At 40.8% G+C, this 16,535-nt stretch overlaps 2 protein-coding genes across 5 annotated transcripts in view; both read left to right on the top strand.

Moving 5' to 3' along the window:
* Positions 1 to 2,329, top strand: part of pi4kaa (phosphatidylinositol 4-kinase, catalytic, alpha a) — a 29,823-nt gene extending 27,494 nt beyond the window's left edge. For both annotated transcript variants that reach the window (XM_061071576.1, XM_061071568.1), the window contains exon 54: positions 57 to 2,329. In XM_061071576.1, the coding sequence (XP_060927559.1) occupies positions 57 to 108 (52 nt within the window). In that variant the 3' untranslated portion in view covers positions 109 to 2,329. The remainder of the gene's footprint in view (positions 1 to 56) is intronic.
* Positions 2,330 to 3,876: 1,547 nt separating this feature from the next.
* Positions 3,877 to 15,796, top strand: marveld2a (MARVEL domain containing 2a). 3 transcript variants are annotated; one of them, XM_061069826.1, is made up of 9 exons: positions 3,877 to 3,948; positions 7,402 to 7,491; positions 8,234 to 8,290; positions 8,657 to 9,625; positions 11,097 to 11,317; positions 12,019 to 12,218; positions 12,389 to 12,560; positions 14,225 to 14,275; positions 14,929 to 15,796. In XM_061069826.1, the coding sequence occupies exons 4-9, from the start codon at positions 8,674 to 8,676 to the stop codon at positions 15,046 to 15,048; spliced, it is 1,716 nt and encodes a 571-aa protein (XP_060925809.1). In that variant the 5' UTR covers positions 3,877 to 3,948; positions 7,402 to 7,491; positions 8,234 to 8,290; positions 8,657 to 8,673; the 3' UTR covers positions 15,049 to 15,796. The 3 variants fall into 3 exon arrangements, with proteins under 3 accessions (XP_060925809.1, XP_060925818.1, XP_060925800.1); XM_061069835.1 differs by lacking the exon at positions 8,234 to 8,290 and having other exon boundaries at positions 7,402 to 7,460; XM_061069817.1 differs by lacking the exon at positions 8,234 to 8,290.
* Positions 15,797 to 16,535: the final 739 nt, after the last annotated feature.

Here is a 16,535-nt window from a genome sequence, read left to right as displayed (position 1 = left end):
TATAACACAGGCATGAGCTTCTCACTCATAGACTTTCATGAACTTGTTTTCCACAGGAGCAAAACGTACGACATGCTGCAGTATTACCAGAACCAAATTCCTTACTGAGGACCTTCAACCGGACCTCCACTGTACGTCCAACACAAACGTCCCTACACAAGCAATGCAAACCGAGGTCATGTGCATACCACTCTGCTCTGTTCTCACTGGGAGCAGAGACAATAACGTGACACTTTGGTCCGTGGTCGATTTTATTGTAATTTGTCTGATTCTGTAATGCACATCTGGGTTTTAAAACGGTTCTTTATTTAACTTGAGAGTTAAGACAACTTTAACCAAAAGAAGTATTTGAATCAACCTTTAAGTATTTTCTTCCTGATGCTGTCATTTGTTACTTGTCCAACATGAACCTAACTACCATGCGAGAGGAAGATGGCCATATCAGGAGCCATGTTTATAGTCTATAGTCTATACAGCTGTCACATTCATTGTTATCATTTTGTTGTTACTATGCTGTTATCCACTTTTATGCACTTTGATTAGAGGTGATTAGAGCATTTACTGTAGAAGATCACTGCTGTTTCCTCCGTGAATTACTTGGAACTTGTATAATCAAATGGTAGGAACATATAATTCAACGATTTAAGAAATACTGTGTTGCTTTGATGCTTTCCCTCGAAAGTCATTCCACACCTCCTCAATTCAGCTTTTAGGTAGAATCTGTTGTATAGAGGCATCGTGTCACTACAGGAACTTGGCAACCCAGAACTTTAACTTTTAAGAACCAGTAGGATTTTGATGTAAACAGGTTCTGCCTTGTGTTTCCACTGTGTTTTCAAACTGTAACATTTTAGATACAGCACTGAGAAGGAGACTCCAGGAAAAAACCCTGTGGTGTTTTTGTACTGTTGGGTAGGTGGGTGTACATGTGGGACAGACAACAATAGAACAGGTTATGTTATGCTAATGTCCCTGTAGCATGCAGCAGAGATGAAAGGGAATCTAAATCTTAAATAGTTTGTATTATCTTATATATAGAGCACTTAGCGCCTAAGTTTTGTTCTGTGTGAAGGCTTCATAGAAACGGTTTGAACTACTATAAACTTATTTTTTTCAATCAATCAATCAAATTTAATTGTATAGCCCATATTCACAAATCACAATTTGTCTCATAGGGCTTTTTAAATATTTTAATTCGTCTTCGAATTAATGCTTTACCCCAGATGTTAAGGATCGCATTGTCATTGTTGCACTGGTTCCCTCTCACCACAGCCCCCTGTGCTCTTTTAATATATGGCTGTTCTTTCTGAATCGCCATCAAAATTGGTCGAGCCCCCCTTTAAATAATGGCCATTTTGCAAAACCAGAAAAAAAAAGAATTTGCATTCCTTCCCTATTGACTTCCAGGGTTGAGGGAACAATGGAAATAAAACCAGAAGCTCTAACAATGGCTGCAAGTTAAGTTCCGGGTCGTTAAGTTCCTGCAGTAGAAAGGGCCAGATGGAAGGATTTGATAAAGAAGCACAACGGGTAGACACAGGCTCTACACCACAGCCTGCATGTCTCAGATAATGAGTGGGATTTACAATATTTAGTCCTGTGTCAGAATACATGTCTTGTATGTGTCTGCACACCCTTTACAGTATGTGTAACCCTGTCTTGGAACATTCCTCTGTGAGTGTGAGACTTTGATCAAACCTCTTTGGTTCAGGTTTTTGTTGAATGATCTTGATGCAGTTGACGAATATGCCTAAGCCATTTCTCCTACCCTTGGTAGAAACTATAGTAATACTTGACAAAAGATAACTATATGCAATATAATCGTGTATTTTGATGCTGTATTTGTGTTTTATGTTCATCAAATGAAATTGCTGTAATTGCACCATCCTGATCATTGTGTATAAAGTGTTTTATGTTGCAGCTATAACTGACCGTCATTATGTACCTTAGGGGTTAACCCAACATTTTTGAATATACTAAAGTGTATTGTTTTAATGCCTCATATACACAGACTTTTTGTTATTGTTCTGACCAATTATTGACAAAGCCATTTCATTAATGGGGTTGATTTTACTGTTGCTGTTATTTTAAATGTTTTCGTCATCCCTAAATGTCCACTGTTACACAGACTAAGAGTGTGTGTGTTTGAGTGTGTGCGTCCGTGTGTGTGTATGCTCAGTTTGTGGCAACATCATTGCCGGTACAGAAGAATTTCACAGCTTTTATTCTGTGAAAATTCATGATATCCAGATTAAATGTATCAACATTTCATCAGTTAAAGGCAACTTGTGTGTTTTCTTTCTTAAATAAAACAACAGGACCTAATTAAGCAGACCACAGTGAATTGTATTTTATGTTTAAGTGTGTTATTCTTTCATTCATTTACTAAGTGTTATAAGAAGGCCTGCGATTAAAGACATAATTTATAACAGTAACACAAAGGACAAGATGGTGGTGGGAGTGAAACTTTGACTTTGTCTTCCTCTCTTCTTAAGAGTCGATTCCTGGTGGGGTGGTGCAGTCTGAGCTTATGTTTAAATGTTATATTTGGCCATATCTGGTCAATGGATGTCTATGGGATCAAATAACATCATCTTCATAGTTACATAATTGAGCTCAACAAGGCCAGTAAAAGTGAAGTGGGGGGGGGGGCATATTCCACACTTTGACTGGGTGGAGGCTTACAGACTGAAAACCACTTTTTTAAAGTTTGACTTACATTTGAACTGAAATTTTTAAATTATAATAAAAACGAATTTCCGATTGTCATGGGGAATGTCAACGGCTGTAAAACAAAAACTATTAACGGACACTGCATGTCTCCTCTATTGCCACAGGTGACATCATGGCAGTCAGTGTATGAGCTGACACTGAGTGACTGGACATATTCTAGTATTTTATGATCGATTATGTTGTGTGTGTGGTTGAGATACCTCAAAAAGCAACCAAGGTCTTTGTTGAATCAGATTATAAAAGCATGTAATGAAATGAATGACCCCTTGAAATTATAGACTACAAACTGTGTGATACAAAAACATCTGAATCTCAGAAAGAACATGGAATTACAACAAATGTCATATTTATCATGTCAAATGAATGTTCATGTGTTTTTGAAAGATCAAAATCAACCTCAGTTTCCACATCCAAATGTAGATTTTCACCTCTAAAGTTCTGTGGAAATCATAACTTTGTCCTGCCTATATCTAGATGTTTTGCGATGTAATGTCAGACTCAATTATCTACAGTATATCAAGTGTAATACATCATAATCAATCAATTCTTTATGATTTCAAATAGTGTACTGCACACACACACACAAATTAGTTTCTAAAGATTTTATTTCTTATCACTTGTTATTCAATTTATTGCAAAGAAGTAATAATAATAAGTATCAATTAACTATAAAATGAGGAATCTGATTACTTAGTAACTAATTATTAATATTGAATGACTAATAAAAGAGTTTTAGTTTATTTTATATCTCTACATGTATTTATGTATGATTAGTCTATCTGTCTGTCTGTCTACATGAAATACAGAAACACGTATCATTTAGCTGATGGATTAATTTGATAGAAGACATTTGTTTTATTGGACATTTAGATCTTTAGTTTATCTAATATTTGTATACATATTAAGAGTTTTTAGAGATTTAATTTCTGTATCAGTGGTTTTCCATATGATGAACCGTGAGTGTTGTTTCCTCTTCACACCATAGACTATGTATATATATATATATATATATATATTTATATATCCCACATACAGTAGACACAAATATATGATATTTTCCACAGAGTTCTTGTCTCAGGTAAGCTGCGCCTGTGTCCGGGTGACGTCAGAGGGATGGGCAGGTCACGTGGTGTTCCGCGGGGGAAACCTGCGGTGTAACGTTACTGGAATGGGAAAGAGGAAGACGAGGAGCAACAGGAGAAGAAGAAGAACAAGGTAGGAGACCCGCACGCCGCCCGCACATCCCGGGGTAGCCGAGCCGAGCCTTCAGCCTGACTCCCAGCCGGAGAGAAGTTTCCTGACTTTAACTGCGAGCGTTTCGTGTCGAGTTGTGTCCGGAGCGGACGAGTCTTCAGGAGACTTTGTTCCCTTCGAGGGGAACTTCAGCTCCGCAGCCGCCGCCGTGACTCCCCCGGTGGGAAACAACAGGAGAGGACATGTTAGGGAGCTGCACACACAGAGAGAGAGAGAGAGAACGGCAGCAGGTTGGTTCAGCAGACGGAAGGAGAACAAGGTGGAGGGTGGACTTTCTCCTCTGTCTGCGAGCCAGCTGCGGTGCTCCGCTGCTGAGGCCCAGAGCTGGAAGTTACTCACTTTACCGCTACACATGTTTATTATGCTCATCGGCAGGGTACTTCCAACACTGAGTTCCCGTTTTAAAGAACCCTCAGTACGACTGCTTCATTTGTATCGCGCTGCACACTCCTCCTCTCAGAGTCGAGCTCTTATTACATTACTGAGTTACAGAGAGAAACCGTCGAAAAGATAATGTGTTTGAGAGAGGAGGGAGGAGAAGTAGATTAGAACTGATGTTTGTATTCAGATTGTTTTTAGAATGATAATAAGAGCTAGAGTGAGACTCAGAATCACAATCGGGCTTTATTGCCAAGTACGTTTACACATGCAAGGAATTAGGTTTCGTGTGTTTATGAAAGCATGAATATGAAAATAGGAAACCATGTAAAAAACATAGTATGAACACTAGAACAAAGATATGTGCAATATGAACGATAGATAGTAATAAAGTACCGCATCAAGTATTATTAGAACAATAGATGAGTAGTAGAGGCAGAAGGATTAGAGCCACTTAAGTGCTGTCAAGTGCCCAAAACAAAACCAGGCTCAGATGTTACAAGGAACTTTTGTTTAATGATGGATCAGACATTACAAAAATAATCCTTCTCAAGTGTCTTGCACAGAAGACAGAGGTGGGGGTGAGAACTTATGGCTAAAAATAGTTCTCGATTGCTGTTATATATATATATATATATATATATATATATATATATATATATATATATATATCTGTATAGTTTTGTGTTGCATTACTGGAATCACTCAGCTTTGTTTTTAATATTCTGCAATATAAATATATTGCAGAATATTATTATTTCTGTGTAGGTTTTCTCTATAGTTCAAATATAATAGTGATCTACTAGTGTGTGTGAAGTCTTTCAGTTGCATTAGGTCAATTAGGATGTGAGATCAAGTGTTGAGCTGCAACATTTCTTTAATTCTTACTAGATTCAACTCAGTGTGGTGGATTGTGGGTTAACAAGTAGTTCAAATGTTTGTTTCAGTGGGAACAAAAGTGTGTGGAATTACCTGGTTGCCCAGGTAACATGACCTGATCTGTGGAGCTCATCTAAACTCATGTTGTGTGATCACTGCTGTTTCCTGTTTAAAAATAACAAACATGTCGGTGTATCCCTGTAATAACTTGATAACAAGCCAAAATTGAACTTGTCTGTTGTTGGTTGTTGTGACTGCACATCGCCCACAGACCTTAATCCGTTTGAGCCATGACTTTCAGTATTTGTTCTGAGGAGCTGATCAAATCTAAGGTGTGTGAGATGAACTGGTCCACAGGACAGCTCACATATTTAAATGTGAGGATTTGCTGCCTCTTCTGTTTTTATATTGTAAGCAATTAAATATCTTTGGGCAGATTCTTTTATTTGAGCATTTCACCTGTTTCACTTTTCACTATTTTCTGCACAAGGTAGTTATTAATCTGCTGAACATATAAGTTAGTATTTACTGAAGTTTATCTCTAGCTCTGTATTTGAGAATGCAAATGTTCAAATGAGAGGGTCTGTGATAGTTTCTCTGGCCAGCTCACTAGCAGTAACTCAACACTTTTTGTGCACTTTACAGACTTTTTTACATTACATTTCATTTAGCTGACGCTTTTATCCAAAGCGACTTACAATAAGTGCATTCAACCCTGAGGGTACAAACCAAGAACAACAAGAATCAAGACAGTAAAATTTCTTCGAAATAAAGCAAAACTACAGAGTGCTATAAGTAAGTGCCATTTTAGTGCTACCAAAGTGTTAGTTTTCAAAAGTGGTTAGTTTTTTTTTTTTTTTTTTTTTTTATTCAAGGTACAGTCGGAAGAGGTGGGTTTTTAGTTTTCGGCGAAAGATGTGTAAACTTTCAGATGTCCGGATGTCGAGTGGGAGCTCATTCCACCATTTAGGAGCTAGGACAGCAAACAGTCGTGATTTTGATGAGTGTTTAGCTCGCAGTGAAGGAGGAACGAGTCGTTTAGCTGAAGCAGAGCGGAGAGAACGTGCTGGTGTGTAGTGTTTGACCATGTCCTGGATGTAAACTGGACCTGATCTGTTTACAGCATGGTATGCAAGTACTAGTGTTTTGAACCGGATGCGGGCAGCCACTGGTAGCCAGTGTAGGGAGCGGAGGAGCGGAGTAGTGCGAGTGAATTTAGGTTGGTTAAAAACCAGTCGAGCTGCTGCATTCTGGATGAGCTGCAAAGGTCGGATGGCAGTAGCAGGTAGACCTGCCAGGAGGGAGTTACAGTAGTCGAGGCGTGAGATGACCAGGGCCTGGACCAGAACCTGCACCGCCTTCTGAGTGAGAAGGGGGCGTATTCTCCGGATGTTGTAAAGCATGAATCTACAGGACCGCGTTGTTGCAGTAATGTTGGCAGAAAGGGAGAGTTGTCAGTCGAGTGTCACACCCAGGTTCCTAGCAGTCAGAGTGGGGGTTAGCACGGAGTTGTCAAAGTTAATAGTCAGGTCATGGGTGGGAGAGTTTGTCCCTGGAAGGAAAAGTATTTCAGTCTTGTCAAGATTAATCTTCAGGTGGTGAGCGGTCATCCACTGAGAGATGTCAGTCAGACAGGAAGAGATTCGTGCTGCTACCTGTGTTTCTGATCGGGGAAAAGACAGGATTAGTTGGGTGTCATCAGCATAGCTATGGTAGGAAAAGCCATGTGAGTGAATGACAGAGCCGAGAGTGTTGGTGTACAAAGAAAAGAGGAGAGGACCCAGGACCGAACCTTGAGGGACCCCAGTAGTGAGAGGACAAGGTTCAGAAACAGATCCTCTCCAAGTTACCCGATAAGTGCGTTCGTTGAGGTAGGAAGAGAGCAGGGAGAGGGCAGAGCCTGAGATACCCAGGTCCTGAAGGGATGAGATCAGGATCTGGTGGTTCACTGTGTCAAATGCAGCAGAGAGGTCTAGAAGGATAAGGACAGAGGAGAGAGAATCTGCTCTAGCAGTGTGAAGACTTCATGTCAATGTTGGCCTGACATGTTTAAATTCATATGTTGAGCCTTGACAACTCTGACAAGCAGTTGAACATCATCATGTGCAGTTTAGAACATCCAGCCTTCACATCTAAAACCTTTTTTTGTCTTTACAGGTGATTCCTCAGCAAAATCTCTGTTCATACCAGGTTTGCATTCTGACCTGCGGGCCAATGTAAGTCGTGTTGAGTGACTGCGTGTGAAAGGTATTCAAGCACAGTTCCTATCATTTTTTACCTCTCCAGATCAAATCCACTTTACGCAAATGGGATCTAAGGGTTGGTTGGATGTTGAGAATGTATTTTTGTGCTGTCTGCAACAAGCACTGTTAAAGTTGTGTTGTCCTGGATACAATACGTGAGCAGAAGTTGTCACACAACAGGGGGAATCAGATTCAGTCCGACCTGTTGCTTAATTTAGTTGCAGCATGAAAATGCATTCTTGACTCAGCTTGCATGGAGGATGGTGGGATAACATCTTTACTCGCTAGAGCTCTGGCTGAAGGATTTTTTCTCTGTTGACCTCAAGTTCCAGGGTTAGTTTTCTTTAGTTTGAATTCAGCGGGTGTGGAGTAAAATGATATGTCCAATTCAATTCTCGTGGACATAATTTTTTCCAAATCTTTTGGCTTCTTCCTCTTTGTATTTCCTGTTTGCCTACTCTGTTCTCTCAGTGATTTGAATTGATGATAATATGAGCTAAAGCTAATAATCAGATGGTGGCATGACTGCTTTTCTTTTTCCTCTGGGATTGTAAATTGTATATATTTGATTTTTGAAGTCCACACTTCGAGAAATGTGGCTGCAACAAAAAGTTAGTTGATCTGCAAAAAAATCTCGGCCAGCTACTCTGGTGATCCAGTCTTGGTTTCTGGTTGTTGTCTTTTCAAAGCAAAAACCTTAAATATTCCTTTCAACTTCTCAAGTTTGAAAATGTTTTGTATTTCAGTTAATGGAACCTCTTTGAGTTTTTGATGTTGGGCCAAACAAAACAAGACATTTGAAGGTACCACCTTCAAAAGAGTTTTTTTTTTCACGTTTCATGGACCAACTGGTTATTCAAGGAAATATGTTTACTGCCACACAGTTCCTTAGGGTCTTAGGTGAAGTCTTCAGATTGCTTCTTTTGACCAGCCAAGACCTAATCCCAAATGCTTACACTTAAGACGATCGAACAGCAAATGTTTCCCATATCTTCCGGATCAGGACTTAAACAATTTACAATATTTTTTTAGCAGATCAACTAAATTGATAAATTTGTTATTATAACAGCAAGTTGCAGCTGTTCTTTAATCATTGTATCTAGTAGATTGAAACAACACACTTTAACAAAACTGAATAAATGCATGTGTCTGCCCGTGTGCGCTCTCAGGGACCATCACTATCCTCATGTCCTATGGGGGAGGCTTTCAGGGACGCTCTGAGCGAGTCCGCCAGGCGCCCCTCTATGACCAGGTACCACACGGCTCCTTACCCCGAGAAGACTCCTTCACTCTGCAGCCACTGAGAGAGCAGAGAGCCCCTCATCTCGCTAAGAGCGCCGACCCCCTCCCGGCCCCCCCTCTGCCAGAGCAGCCTCCTGTGGGGCATGAGTTCGATCCCAGCGGCAGCGAGGACAACAGTCACCCAGACCTCGACCCCGCCATCGACATCAAGCCAGTCCACCGCTTCGTCCCAGACTCCTGGAAGAACTTCTTCAGAGGCAGCACCGTGGGCAGCGACAAGTGGTCCATGCCTGAATCCTCCGTTAACAATAACAATAGCACCACTGGGGGGCAGCGCTGCTCACCCCCTCAGTCCCCCTCTGTTCCCGGGTCATACCGGGATCCCTATGGGGGCTCAGGAGGTAGCTACAACTCCAGAAAGGAGCTTCTGGAAGGACCGGATCCTCAGGAGTCTGTGTCAGGGCACACCTACCGCACGGGTCTGACCTACAGCGAGCGAGTGGAGGAGTACCATCAGCGCTACGACTACATGAAGTCCTGGGCAGGCCTGCTGAGGATTCTAGGCTGTATTGAGCTCCTGCTGGGAGCTGCTGTGTTTGCCTGCGTCTGTGCCTACATCCACAAAGACAATGAATGGTTCAACATGTATGGATACTCCTCTCCTGGGGGAGCATACGGAGGCGGTTACAACGGAGCCATCACAGGCGGGTCCTACTACTCAGGCCCCAAGACCCCTTTTGTGTTGGTGGTGGCAGGGCTGGCCTGGTTGATGACTGTGATTCTATTAGTGCTGGGGATGACCATGTACTACCGCACCATTCTGCTGGACTCCTCATGGTGGCCCGTGACTGAGTTTATCTTGAACCTGGCCCTGGCAGTGCTCTACATGACAGCAGGTAGGTCACAGAGCTGTACACCCAAATCACACAAGCATTTTCCTAGAGACGCAGCTAGCTGTTATTTTTGAATAATGTGGTAATTATATGTATTATTTATTCGGTATATTATGTAAAATTGAGATTATATAAGATTGGGTTTCTTTCAACAGCATTTCCATTCAATCAAGAGGTTCAGCGTGTACAGTGGCATCATGGGGACAAATGGAGGGAGACACAGTATTAATGCACTCGGGATTTTTAAGTAAAAAGAAAGTACAAAATGTTTAATCTATGAAATGGAAGGACAAAGACACACTTTAGGACATACACACTTTCCCACTTCAGACATTTGTCAGTTGCATATAAAAAAATAAAAAAGAGTGTGTAGCTCATACAACCCTAAATATCATCACAACAGTTTAAGAAGACAACATGGGATTTGTCTAGACAAGCAGTGGTTTTTCATTTCAGGCTGTTAAGTTGTGAAATCAATATGGACATGTGACAAACATGAAGACTCACAACAACAGATTGTGAGTGACAGGTACACAGACGAGGGAAAGTTCTCATGTGAAAGAGAACTGCTGTTCACTTTCCGGGTACGTGCACAACTGCAGCTGAAATTATGAGGTCTGACTGTCTTCAAGGGCAATAACAACTTTATGGACGATTGCACGAGCGCGCACACAGCAAATAGTGCAGCACACAGCTATTCAATGCAGCAACGGAGCAAAACACCAAGTTTGAGATCTCTTTTATGTTATTATGAGCAGTGTAAAAAATCTTTTAGATTCATTATGAAACTGTAACAGGACAAATTAGAATATGTCAGGCTGCCACAATGAAATACACAAACAATAGAAGTAGATTTCTTTTCTTAAAAAGAAAATATTCATAAATTAATAAATGTGTTTTTTTTCTTAAATGAATGCAATATGTATCCATACATTTGCTCTTTGCTCTCTTATTTATGCTTAAAGGTCCAGTGTGTAAGACCTAGGTAAGAAAGATCTAATGGCAGAAATTTAATATAAAACAATCCTAGTGGCGTTTCCACTAGTGTGTTTCATCTAAATTTGGCTTTATATTGAAATACTTTATATTTACGTGAGGAGTGGGTCCTCTACTGATGCCGCAATGTTTTTCTGTTTTTCACATAAGTCCAGACTGAATAAACTAATTTTAGAACAACTGAAGGTTTCCACAGGTTCTCTCTCATGTTTGGAAGGGGAGGTGAGGTGAGGTGAGGGGGATTCAGCTGCAACTTCACCACTAGATGTCACTAAATTCTACAGACTGAACCTTTAAATAAATTAGCTATATTTCAAGCACCACTGCTGGAAAATAAAAAATATATATATATAATTGTTCATTACTTTGACCACCACATGCAAAACTACATCACCTACATTTTATTGAGGTGGCATCATAAAAGTAAGAGAGATTTTCTTTAACACTTAAACTGTTTCTTTTGTTTTTTTTCACCCAGCCATTATCTATGTACGTGACACAACTCGTGGAGGGCTCTGCTCCTATCCAGTCTTCAACAATGGCATCAATGGTGCGTTCTGCAGAACAGAGGCTGGCCAGACTGCTGCCATCATCTTTCTGTTTGTCACGATGGTAATTTATCTGATTGGAGCCATCGTGTGTCTCAAGCTGTGGAGACATGAGGCTGCACGCAGGTACCGGGAGCTGAACGGCCTGGAGGTAAGGTCTCAGCCTGCTTTATTTGTGTTTGGTTTGTTTTCCAGGTTTTGGTCTTGGGTTCTTCTGCTTCTGCTCAAGCTTTAAGGATTAGCCCAACGCTATCTGCCATTTTGCATACTTAAAAAAATGGCTGTTGCTTCAGGCATCTTCTTACACAGAATGCAGTGCAACAGGCCAGCAGCTGTAATGTTAAAAGTCATCAGAACAATATCTTATTCAACTGATATCCCAGGGGGGTGAATGCCTGTGCCCTAGATTAAGTAATTTGGCCACAGTCCACTCAATGCAATCTACCTGGTCGCCTCATTAGCCTACAGAAATTCTACATAAAAAACCTGTATTTGCAGCATATTAAGTCATTGTGGCCAAATTCTTAGACCAAACATATTAAATCATGCCAATTCTGATGTTTTCACATGATGCCTAAAGTGCTGATGGCGTCCTAACGCAGACAAGCATGTCCGCTGCTTAAAATGATGCGACATGTTGGTTGAGTTTAACTCTTTGGTCATAGACGACTTCTTTGATATCGATCAATATTGATCTCCTCATCTCAGTGAAGTCAACTCAGCCAAAACAGTTAATGTTTATAATAGTTTATGTATAATAATCAAATATTGGTCAAGCTTTTCTTAACAGTAAATTGTTATTGTAAGTTATGTATTGACCAGAAAGTGTTTTTGTCTGTTTGTCCTGCACAGATGCTTCCCTCTGAGATGCGAGCTGGACGCTCATTGGTTGCTCCAGGTCCCGCTCCTGGACTCAAAACTCCCGAACAGGCCCAAGAGTCATCAGTGGTTCCCATCCAGGCTGCTCCAAAGTTTACGCCAGCGCAGATTCTACAGGGAGCTATACCATCAGGACACATTCCAAAACCTGTTATTGTGCCTGACTATATTGCGTAAGTGATGCTGAGAAAAAGGAGCATGCAGTAGGTCAGCAACTGAGGGTTATTTTCATTTGAAACAAGGCTGGTCCGCAGATTCTTTTCACAGTATGTAGTAGGCAGTAAGTATAATTTATAATAATGTGTATAAGACAGACATGTCTTTCTGTGCCTCCCCCCTGCAGTAAGTACCGAACCGTACGGACAGACGAGGAGCGGGACCAGTACCGAGCTGTGTTCAACGACCAGTACGCAGAGTACAAAGAGCTCCACGCAGACGTGCAGGCCACCCAAAAGAAGTTTGACGAGATGGACGCCATGATGCGTGGCCTGCCCCAGAACCCAACAAGCCAGATGGTGATTGGTTTCACTTTTCTTATCTGAAAAAACCCATCTCAGTAGCATCTTTTGCCAAGACTCCTTTCACTCTCTCTACGCGTATCTGCATCTGGTTTATTGATCCGCCAGAATGTGATCTCAGTTTAGGTGTAGATGAAGTCCTGAGCTTTATCTTCGAGCCAGAGCCTCTGTGTTTCTACATGCAGTGATTCATGTTATAGTGTTAAATGTGTTATTTCTGCTTGTGTGTCGACTCGCCATGCGCTGCAAAGCAAGTAGTGGTACAAGAGGGGGATTGTCACTGGTAATCTAGCAGCCTGTTACACTTCAAGGTTTAATACTAAAGTGCTGTGATACATAGTCTTCTCCCAGCTGACACTTGTAATTGCCTACAACAAAAACAATTTGTTTCAACTCCAATTCAATAATAATAATAATAATAGCCAAATAATAAATACACGTTTCACGCAAATGTAGAATTTTAAGAGCGTTGCCTGAGTGTTCAACTGCTCTCTTGCTCTGTAAAATGCTGCACATGCAACAGTATCATAAGAAATCTTCTTAAAACTTCTTAAAAGAACATTAAATAGTTTAAATAAGTTACCACCAAATCTAAAATGTCTTCATAGCTTTGAAAAGGATTGCCATGAAACGTTCTATAGACGATGTGTTCTGATGACTTAAGTGATCTTGGGACTTTTCCTCTGGTGCCACCAAGAGGTTGTTGTTGCGTTGCGTGTCACATCAAGGCTGCATGCTCGACTTGGCACAATACAGGCTGCTTAGACATTTTATCCGACTTTTTTCAGCGCTGCACTACGTCAGCATGTCACATGACCTTAAACATGTGCATGAGCCAGGCAGCTGCGGAATAGAACAGACCATTGCCCTGATTGGCTGAAGGCTACACTGACATTCTAGGAAGTGCACTCTATTCTAGGAAGTTTAGATCTATTATTTCCTCTTTATTTCTTTCCAAAGAGGATGAGATGTATTTGATCTGGAGTTCAGGAGTTTGTTGTTGTCACATAAACCCCACCCTGCTTCTTTTTTTACCGCATTCTCAAGGTCTTTGATTCTCAAGGAAACAGAAATGAATAGAAACTGGTCTCTCCCTAAAGTCGTTTTCAGACATGACGTATTCACAACAGCATCAAATCCTCCACATTATTTAGGCAAGAAGTTGACAGAGACAGGAAGCGATGTATTAACTCCACTGCGGAGTTCACATGATCATGTTTAATGCACTGCGCCACCATTGTCGGCTCTTATGACCACAAACACTTGACATCTTCGTTGGTGTTTTCTACGTGCACAGTAGCTCAGATCCTGGTTTTAATGTCCTGTGTGCTCAAGACAGTCCTGTTCCACCAACTGCACAGATACTTTGATTGCCACACACTGAGCTGTGCTGTACTCTTGCCCTTTTGGTCTGATTGCGGCTGTCCTCATAAACCACTGTTAGGTTTTTGTCTAGCACAAAACTGCACCCAGTCTTTTTGTTGTTCCAGTGCACCTCATTTTCCTATTCTGTAATATCCTGTTTGCACTTCCTGTCTCCTCTGTACTTCCCCTCCACCCTTAACATCCTCCTCTGCTCCATCCAGAGGTGGCCCTTAATTTTCATAAATGTCAAACATTTGTTTGACCTAGATGTAATAAAGTCTGTTCTCTTTTTGTAGGAGGTGGATCGTATTTCCAGGATCCTTCAGGACTACCGGAGGAAGAAAAATGTGAGACCATTTTCATGTCCATTTTTTACACAAACTGTCTACAGCTGTGTGTGTTTCTGATGCCCATGTTTGGTTATATTATAGACTGATGTGATGTTCTCCCGTGTTCATTATTTTTCCTTCAAACTTCGACAGCAGCAGATTAATCCTGTATCAGAATACATATCACCCCACAGAACCATAATACTGTAAAATAATCCAAATATTTTTGATTTATGTAATGTGTTAGTCTGTCGTTCTTTTTATCTATAGTATTTGTTTGCCCTTGCCATTCTTTTGAACACGGGGACACAAGAATGATACATTAAACAAACTTCCTATTCACACCACAGGTAGTTAGTTAAGAGTGGGTGTTCTGATTACTTTTCAGTCTTTTTCAAATCTGGAGAAATATGTCATTTTAATCAAGATAAAATTGCATTTAATTTTGTTGTCATTGGTAACATTCCCTTTATGAATGTGTTGAGTTTGGACCTGAAGTTGGACCTGAAGTTATCATAGCAAACTCAACGGAGTTCATTCGTTGAGTATCACCACTGTTATCCCTATTGTATTGCGGAAGTCACATAAGTAACTTCTCCTAAACAGTGGAAATGAAATGAAAGCTGAATTAGATTTTAATTCCTGTGTGTGTTTCTTCTCCATCATCCCAGGACCCAACGTTCCTGGAGAAGAAGGAGCGCTGCGAGTACCTGAAGAGCAAACTGTCTCACATCAAGCAGAAGATCCAAGAATACGATAAAGTCATGGAGTGGAACGACGGATACGACTAAAGCTCTGAGGCGTCTCTACAAGAGAACACCACTGAGCACAAACAGAACTCCCGCTGACGGTTAAGCAGGTACCGGTGGTGAAACCCAGTCATGAACCCAGGAGCACCAGTGGGCTTTTACCCTCCTTTGTGTTTTCAAATCTTTATTGCAGCTGTCCCTGACAAAACGTTTATCAACAGCTTTTGTGTCTGAGTTTATTTAGGCCCACGTGTAGAACACATGTCATTTTATGCTAAAAGAGATAGTTCTGCATGTTTGGAAGAGGCTTAATGGGACAACTTAACCTAACACAAAGACCACATGCACGTCCAAGCTCAAAACTAACAAGATATATCTTGTTATTGTGCAAAAATGACAATTTGCTGTTTTTACAGAAAGAAAAGTGCAGGATTTTTTCCTGGAAGTAAAAAAAGTCTTGCACAGGATCCTCTGTAAAACACTGACCTGTCATATTTACACCTTAAGTGATTTGAACTAACAAGTTATAGTGTGACAGTGAGCTTTAGATGTGCTTGTATGCATTTCTTGTTATAGCTGGACAGAGGCTAGCTGTACCCCCTGGTTCCCAGTCTCTATGCTAAGTTAGCATTTAAATGAAGCAGTCTCCTGGCTGTTTATAAATAATGACTGATATAAGAGTGAGATTGATCTTCTAATGCTCCGCCTGAAAGCAAATAGAGATACAGTATGTCCCAACATGTCAAATCACGCCTTTAAACTGTCCTGTGTGTGTGTGTGTGTGTGTGTGTGTGTGTGTGTGTGTGTGTGTGTGTGTGTGTGTGTGTGTGTGTGTGTGTGTGTGTGTGTGTGTGTGTGTGTGTGTGTGTGTGTGTGTGTGTGTGTGTGTGTGTGTGTGTGTGTGAGAGATATACTGTGACTGTAATTGTATCAGATGCTAACCACTTAATATGTGAATGTTTGTAGTGGGAATTGCTAGAGGTAGAAGAAGAAAAAAATATTACATTTTCTGCATTATTGCTGTCCAGGTTTACTACGTCTGCACTTCCGTCGTCCTCTCTGTCAGTCTTCATGTTTGTCACCTGTCCATATTGATTTCACAACTTCCCAGCCTGAAATGAAAAACCACTGCTTGTCTAGACAAATCCCTTGTTGTTTTCTTCAACTGCTGTGATGATAGTTAGGGTTGTTTGAACTGCACACTCTTTTTATTTATTTTTTTATGCAACTGACAAATGTCTGAAGTGGGAAATGTTTATGTCTTTGTCCTTCCATTTCATAGATTCAACTTTTTGTAGTTTCTTTTTACTTAAAAATCCTGAGTGCATAAATACTGTGTCTCCCTCCATTTGTCCCCTCGATGCCACTGTACACGCTGAACCTCTTGATTGAATGGAAATGTTGTTGAAAGAAACCCATTTGTTATGTGTTTGCAAGTGTAACTGTAAATATTTTGCTGTAAATGTCCATATTCTTTCATAATTTAAAGTCTTGGTGCTTCCTGTCCTCAGAATACACTTGAGTCTGTG

The sequence above is a fragment of the Limanda limanda genome, chromosome 1 (assembly GCF_963576545.1).
Source record: "Limanda limanda chromosome 1, fLimLim1.1, whole genome shotgun sequence".
In the NCBI taxonomy this organism is placed as follows: Eukaryota; Metazoa; Chordata; class Actinopteri; order Pleuronectiformes; family Pleuronectidae; genus Limanda; species Limanda limanda.
Note: the sequence above shows the minus strand (reverse complement) of the source record. Positions and strands in the feature narration are given on the sequence as shown.

Excerpts from the sequence above, each read along its gene's own strand:
- marveld2a (XM_061069835.1), top strand. The coding sequence starts at position 8,674 with ATGTCCTATGGGGGAGGCTTTCAGGGACGCTCTGAGCGAGTCCGCCAG. Across the intron at positions 11,318-12,018 it reads GGGAGCTGAACGGCCTGGAG|ATGCTTCCCTCTGAGATGCG; the intron begins GTAAGGTCTCAG and ends TGTCCTGCACAG. Across the intron at positions 12,561-14,224 it reads AGAACCCAACAAGCCAGATG|GAGGTGGATCGTATTTCCAG; the intron begins GTGATTGGTTTC and ends CTCTTTTTGTAG.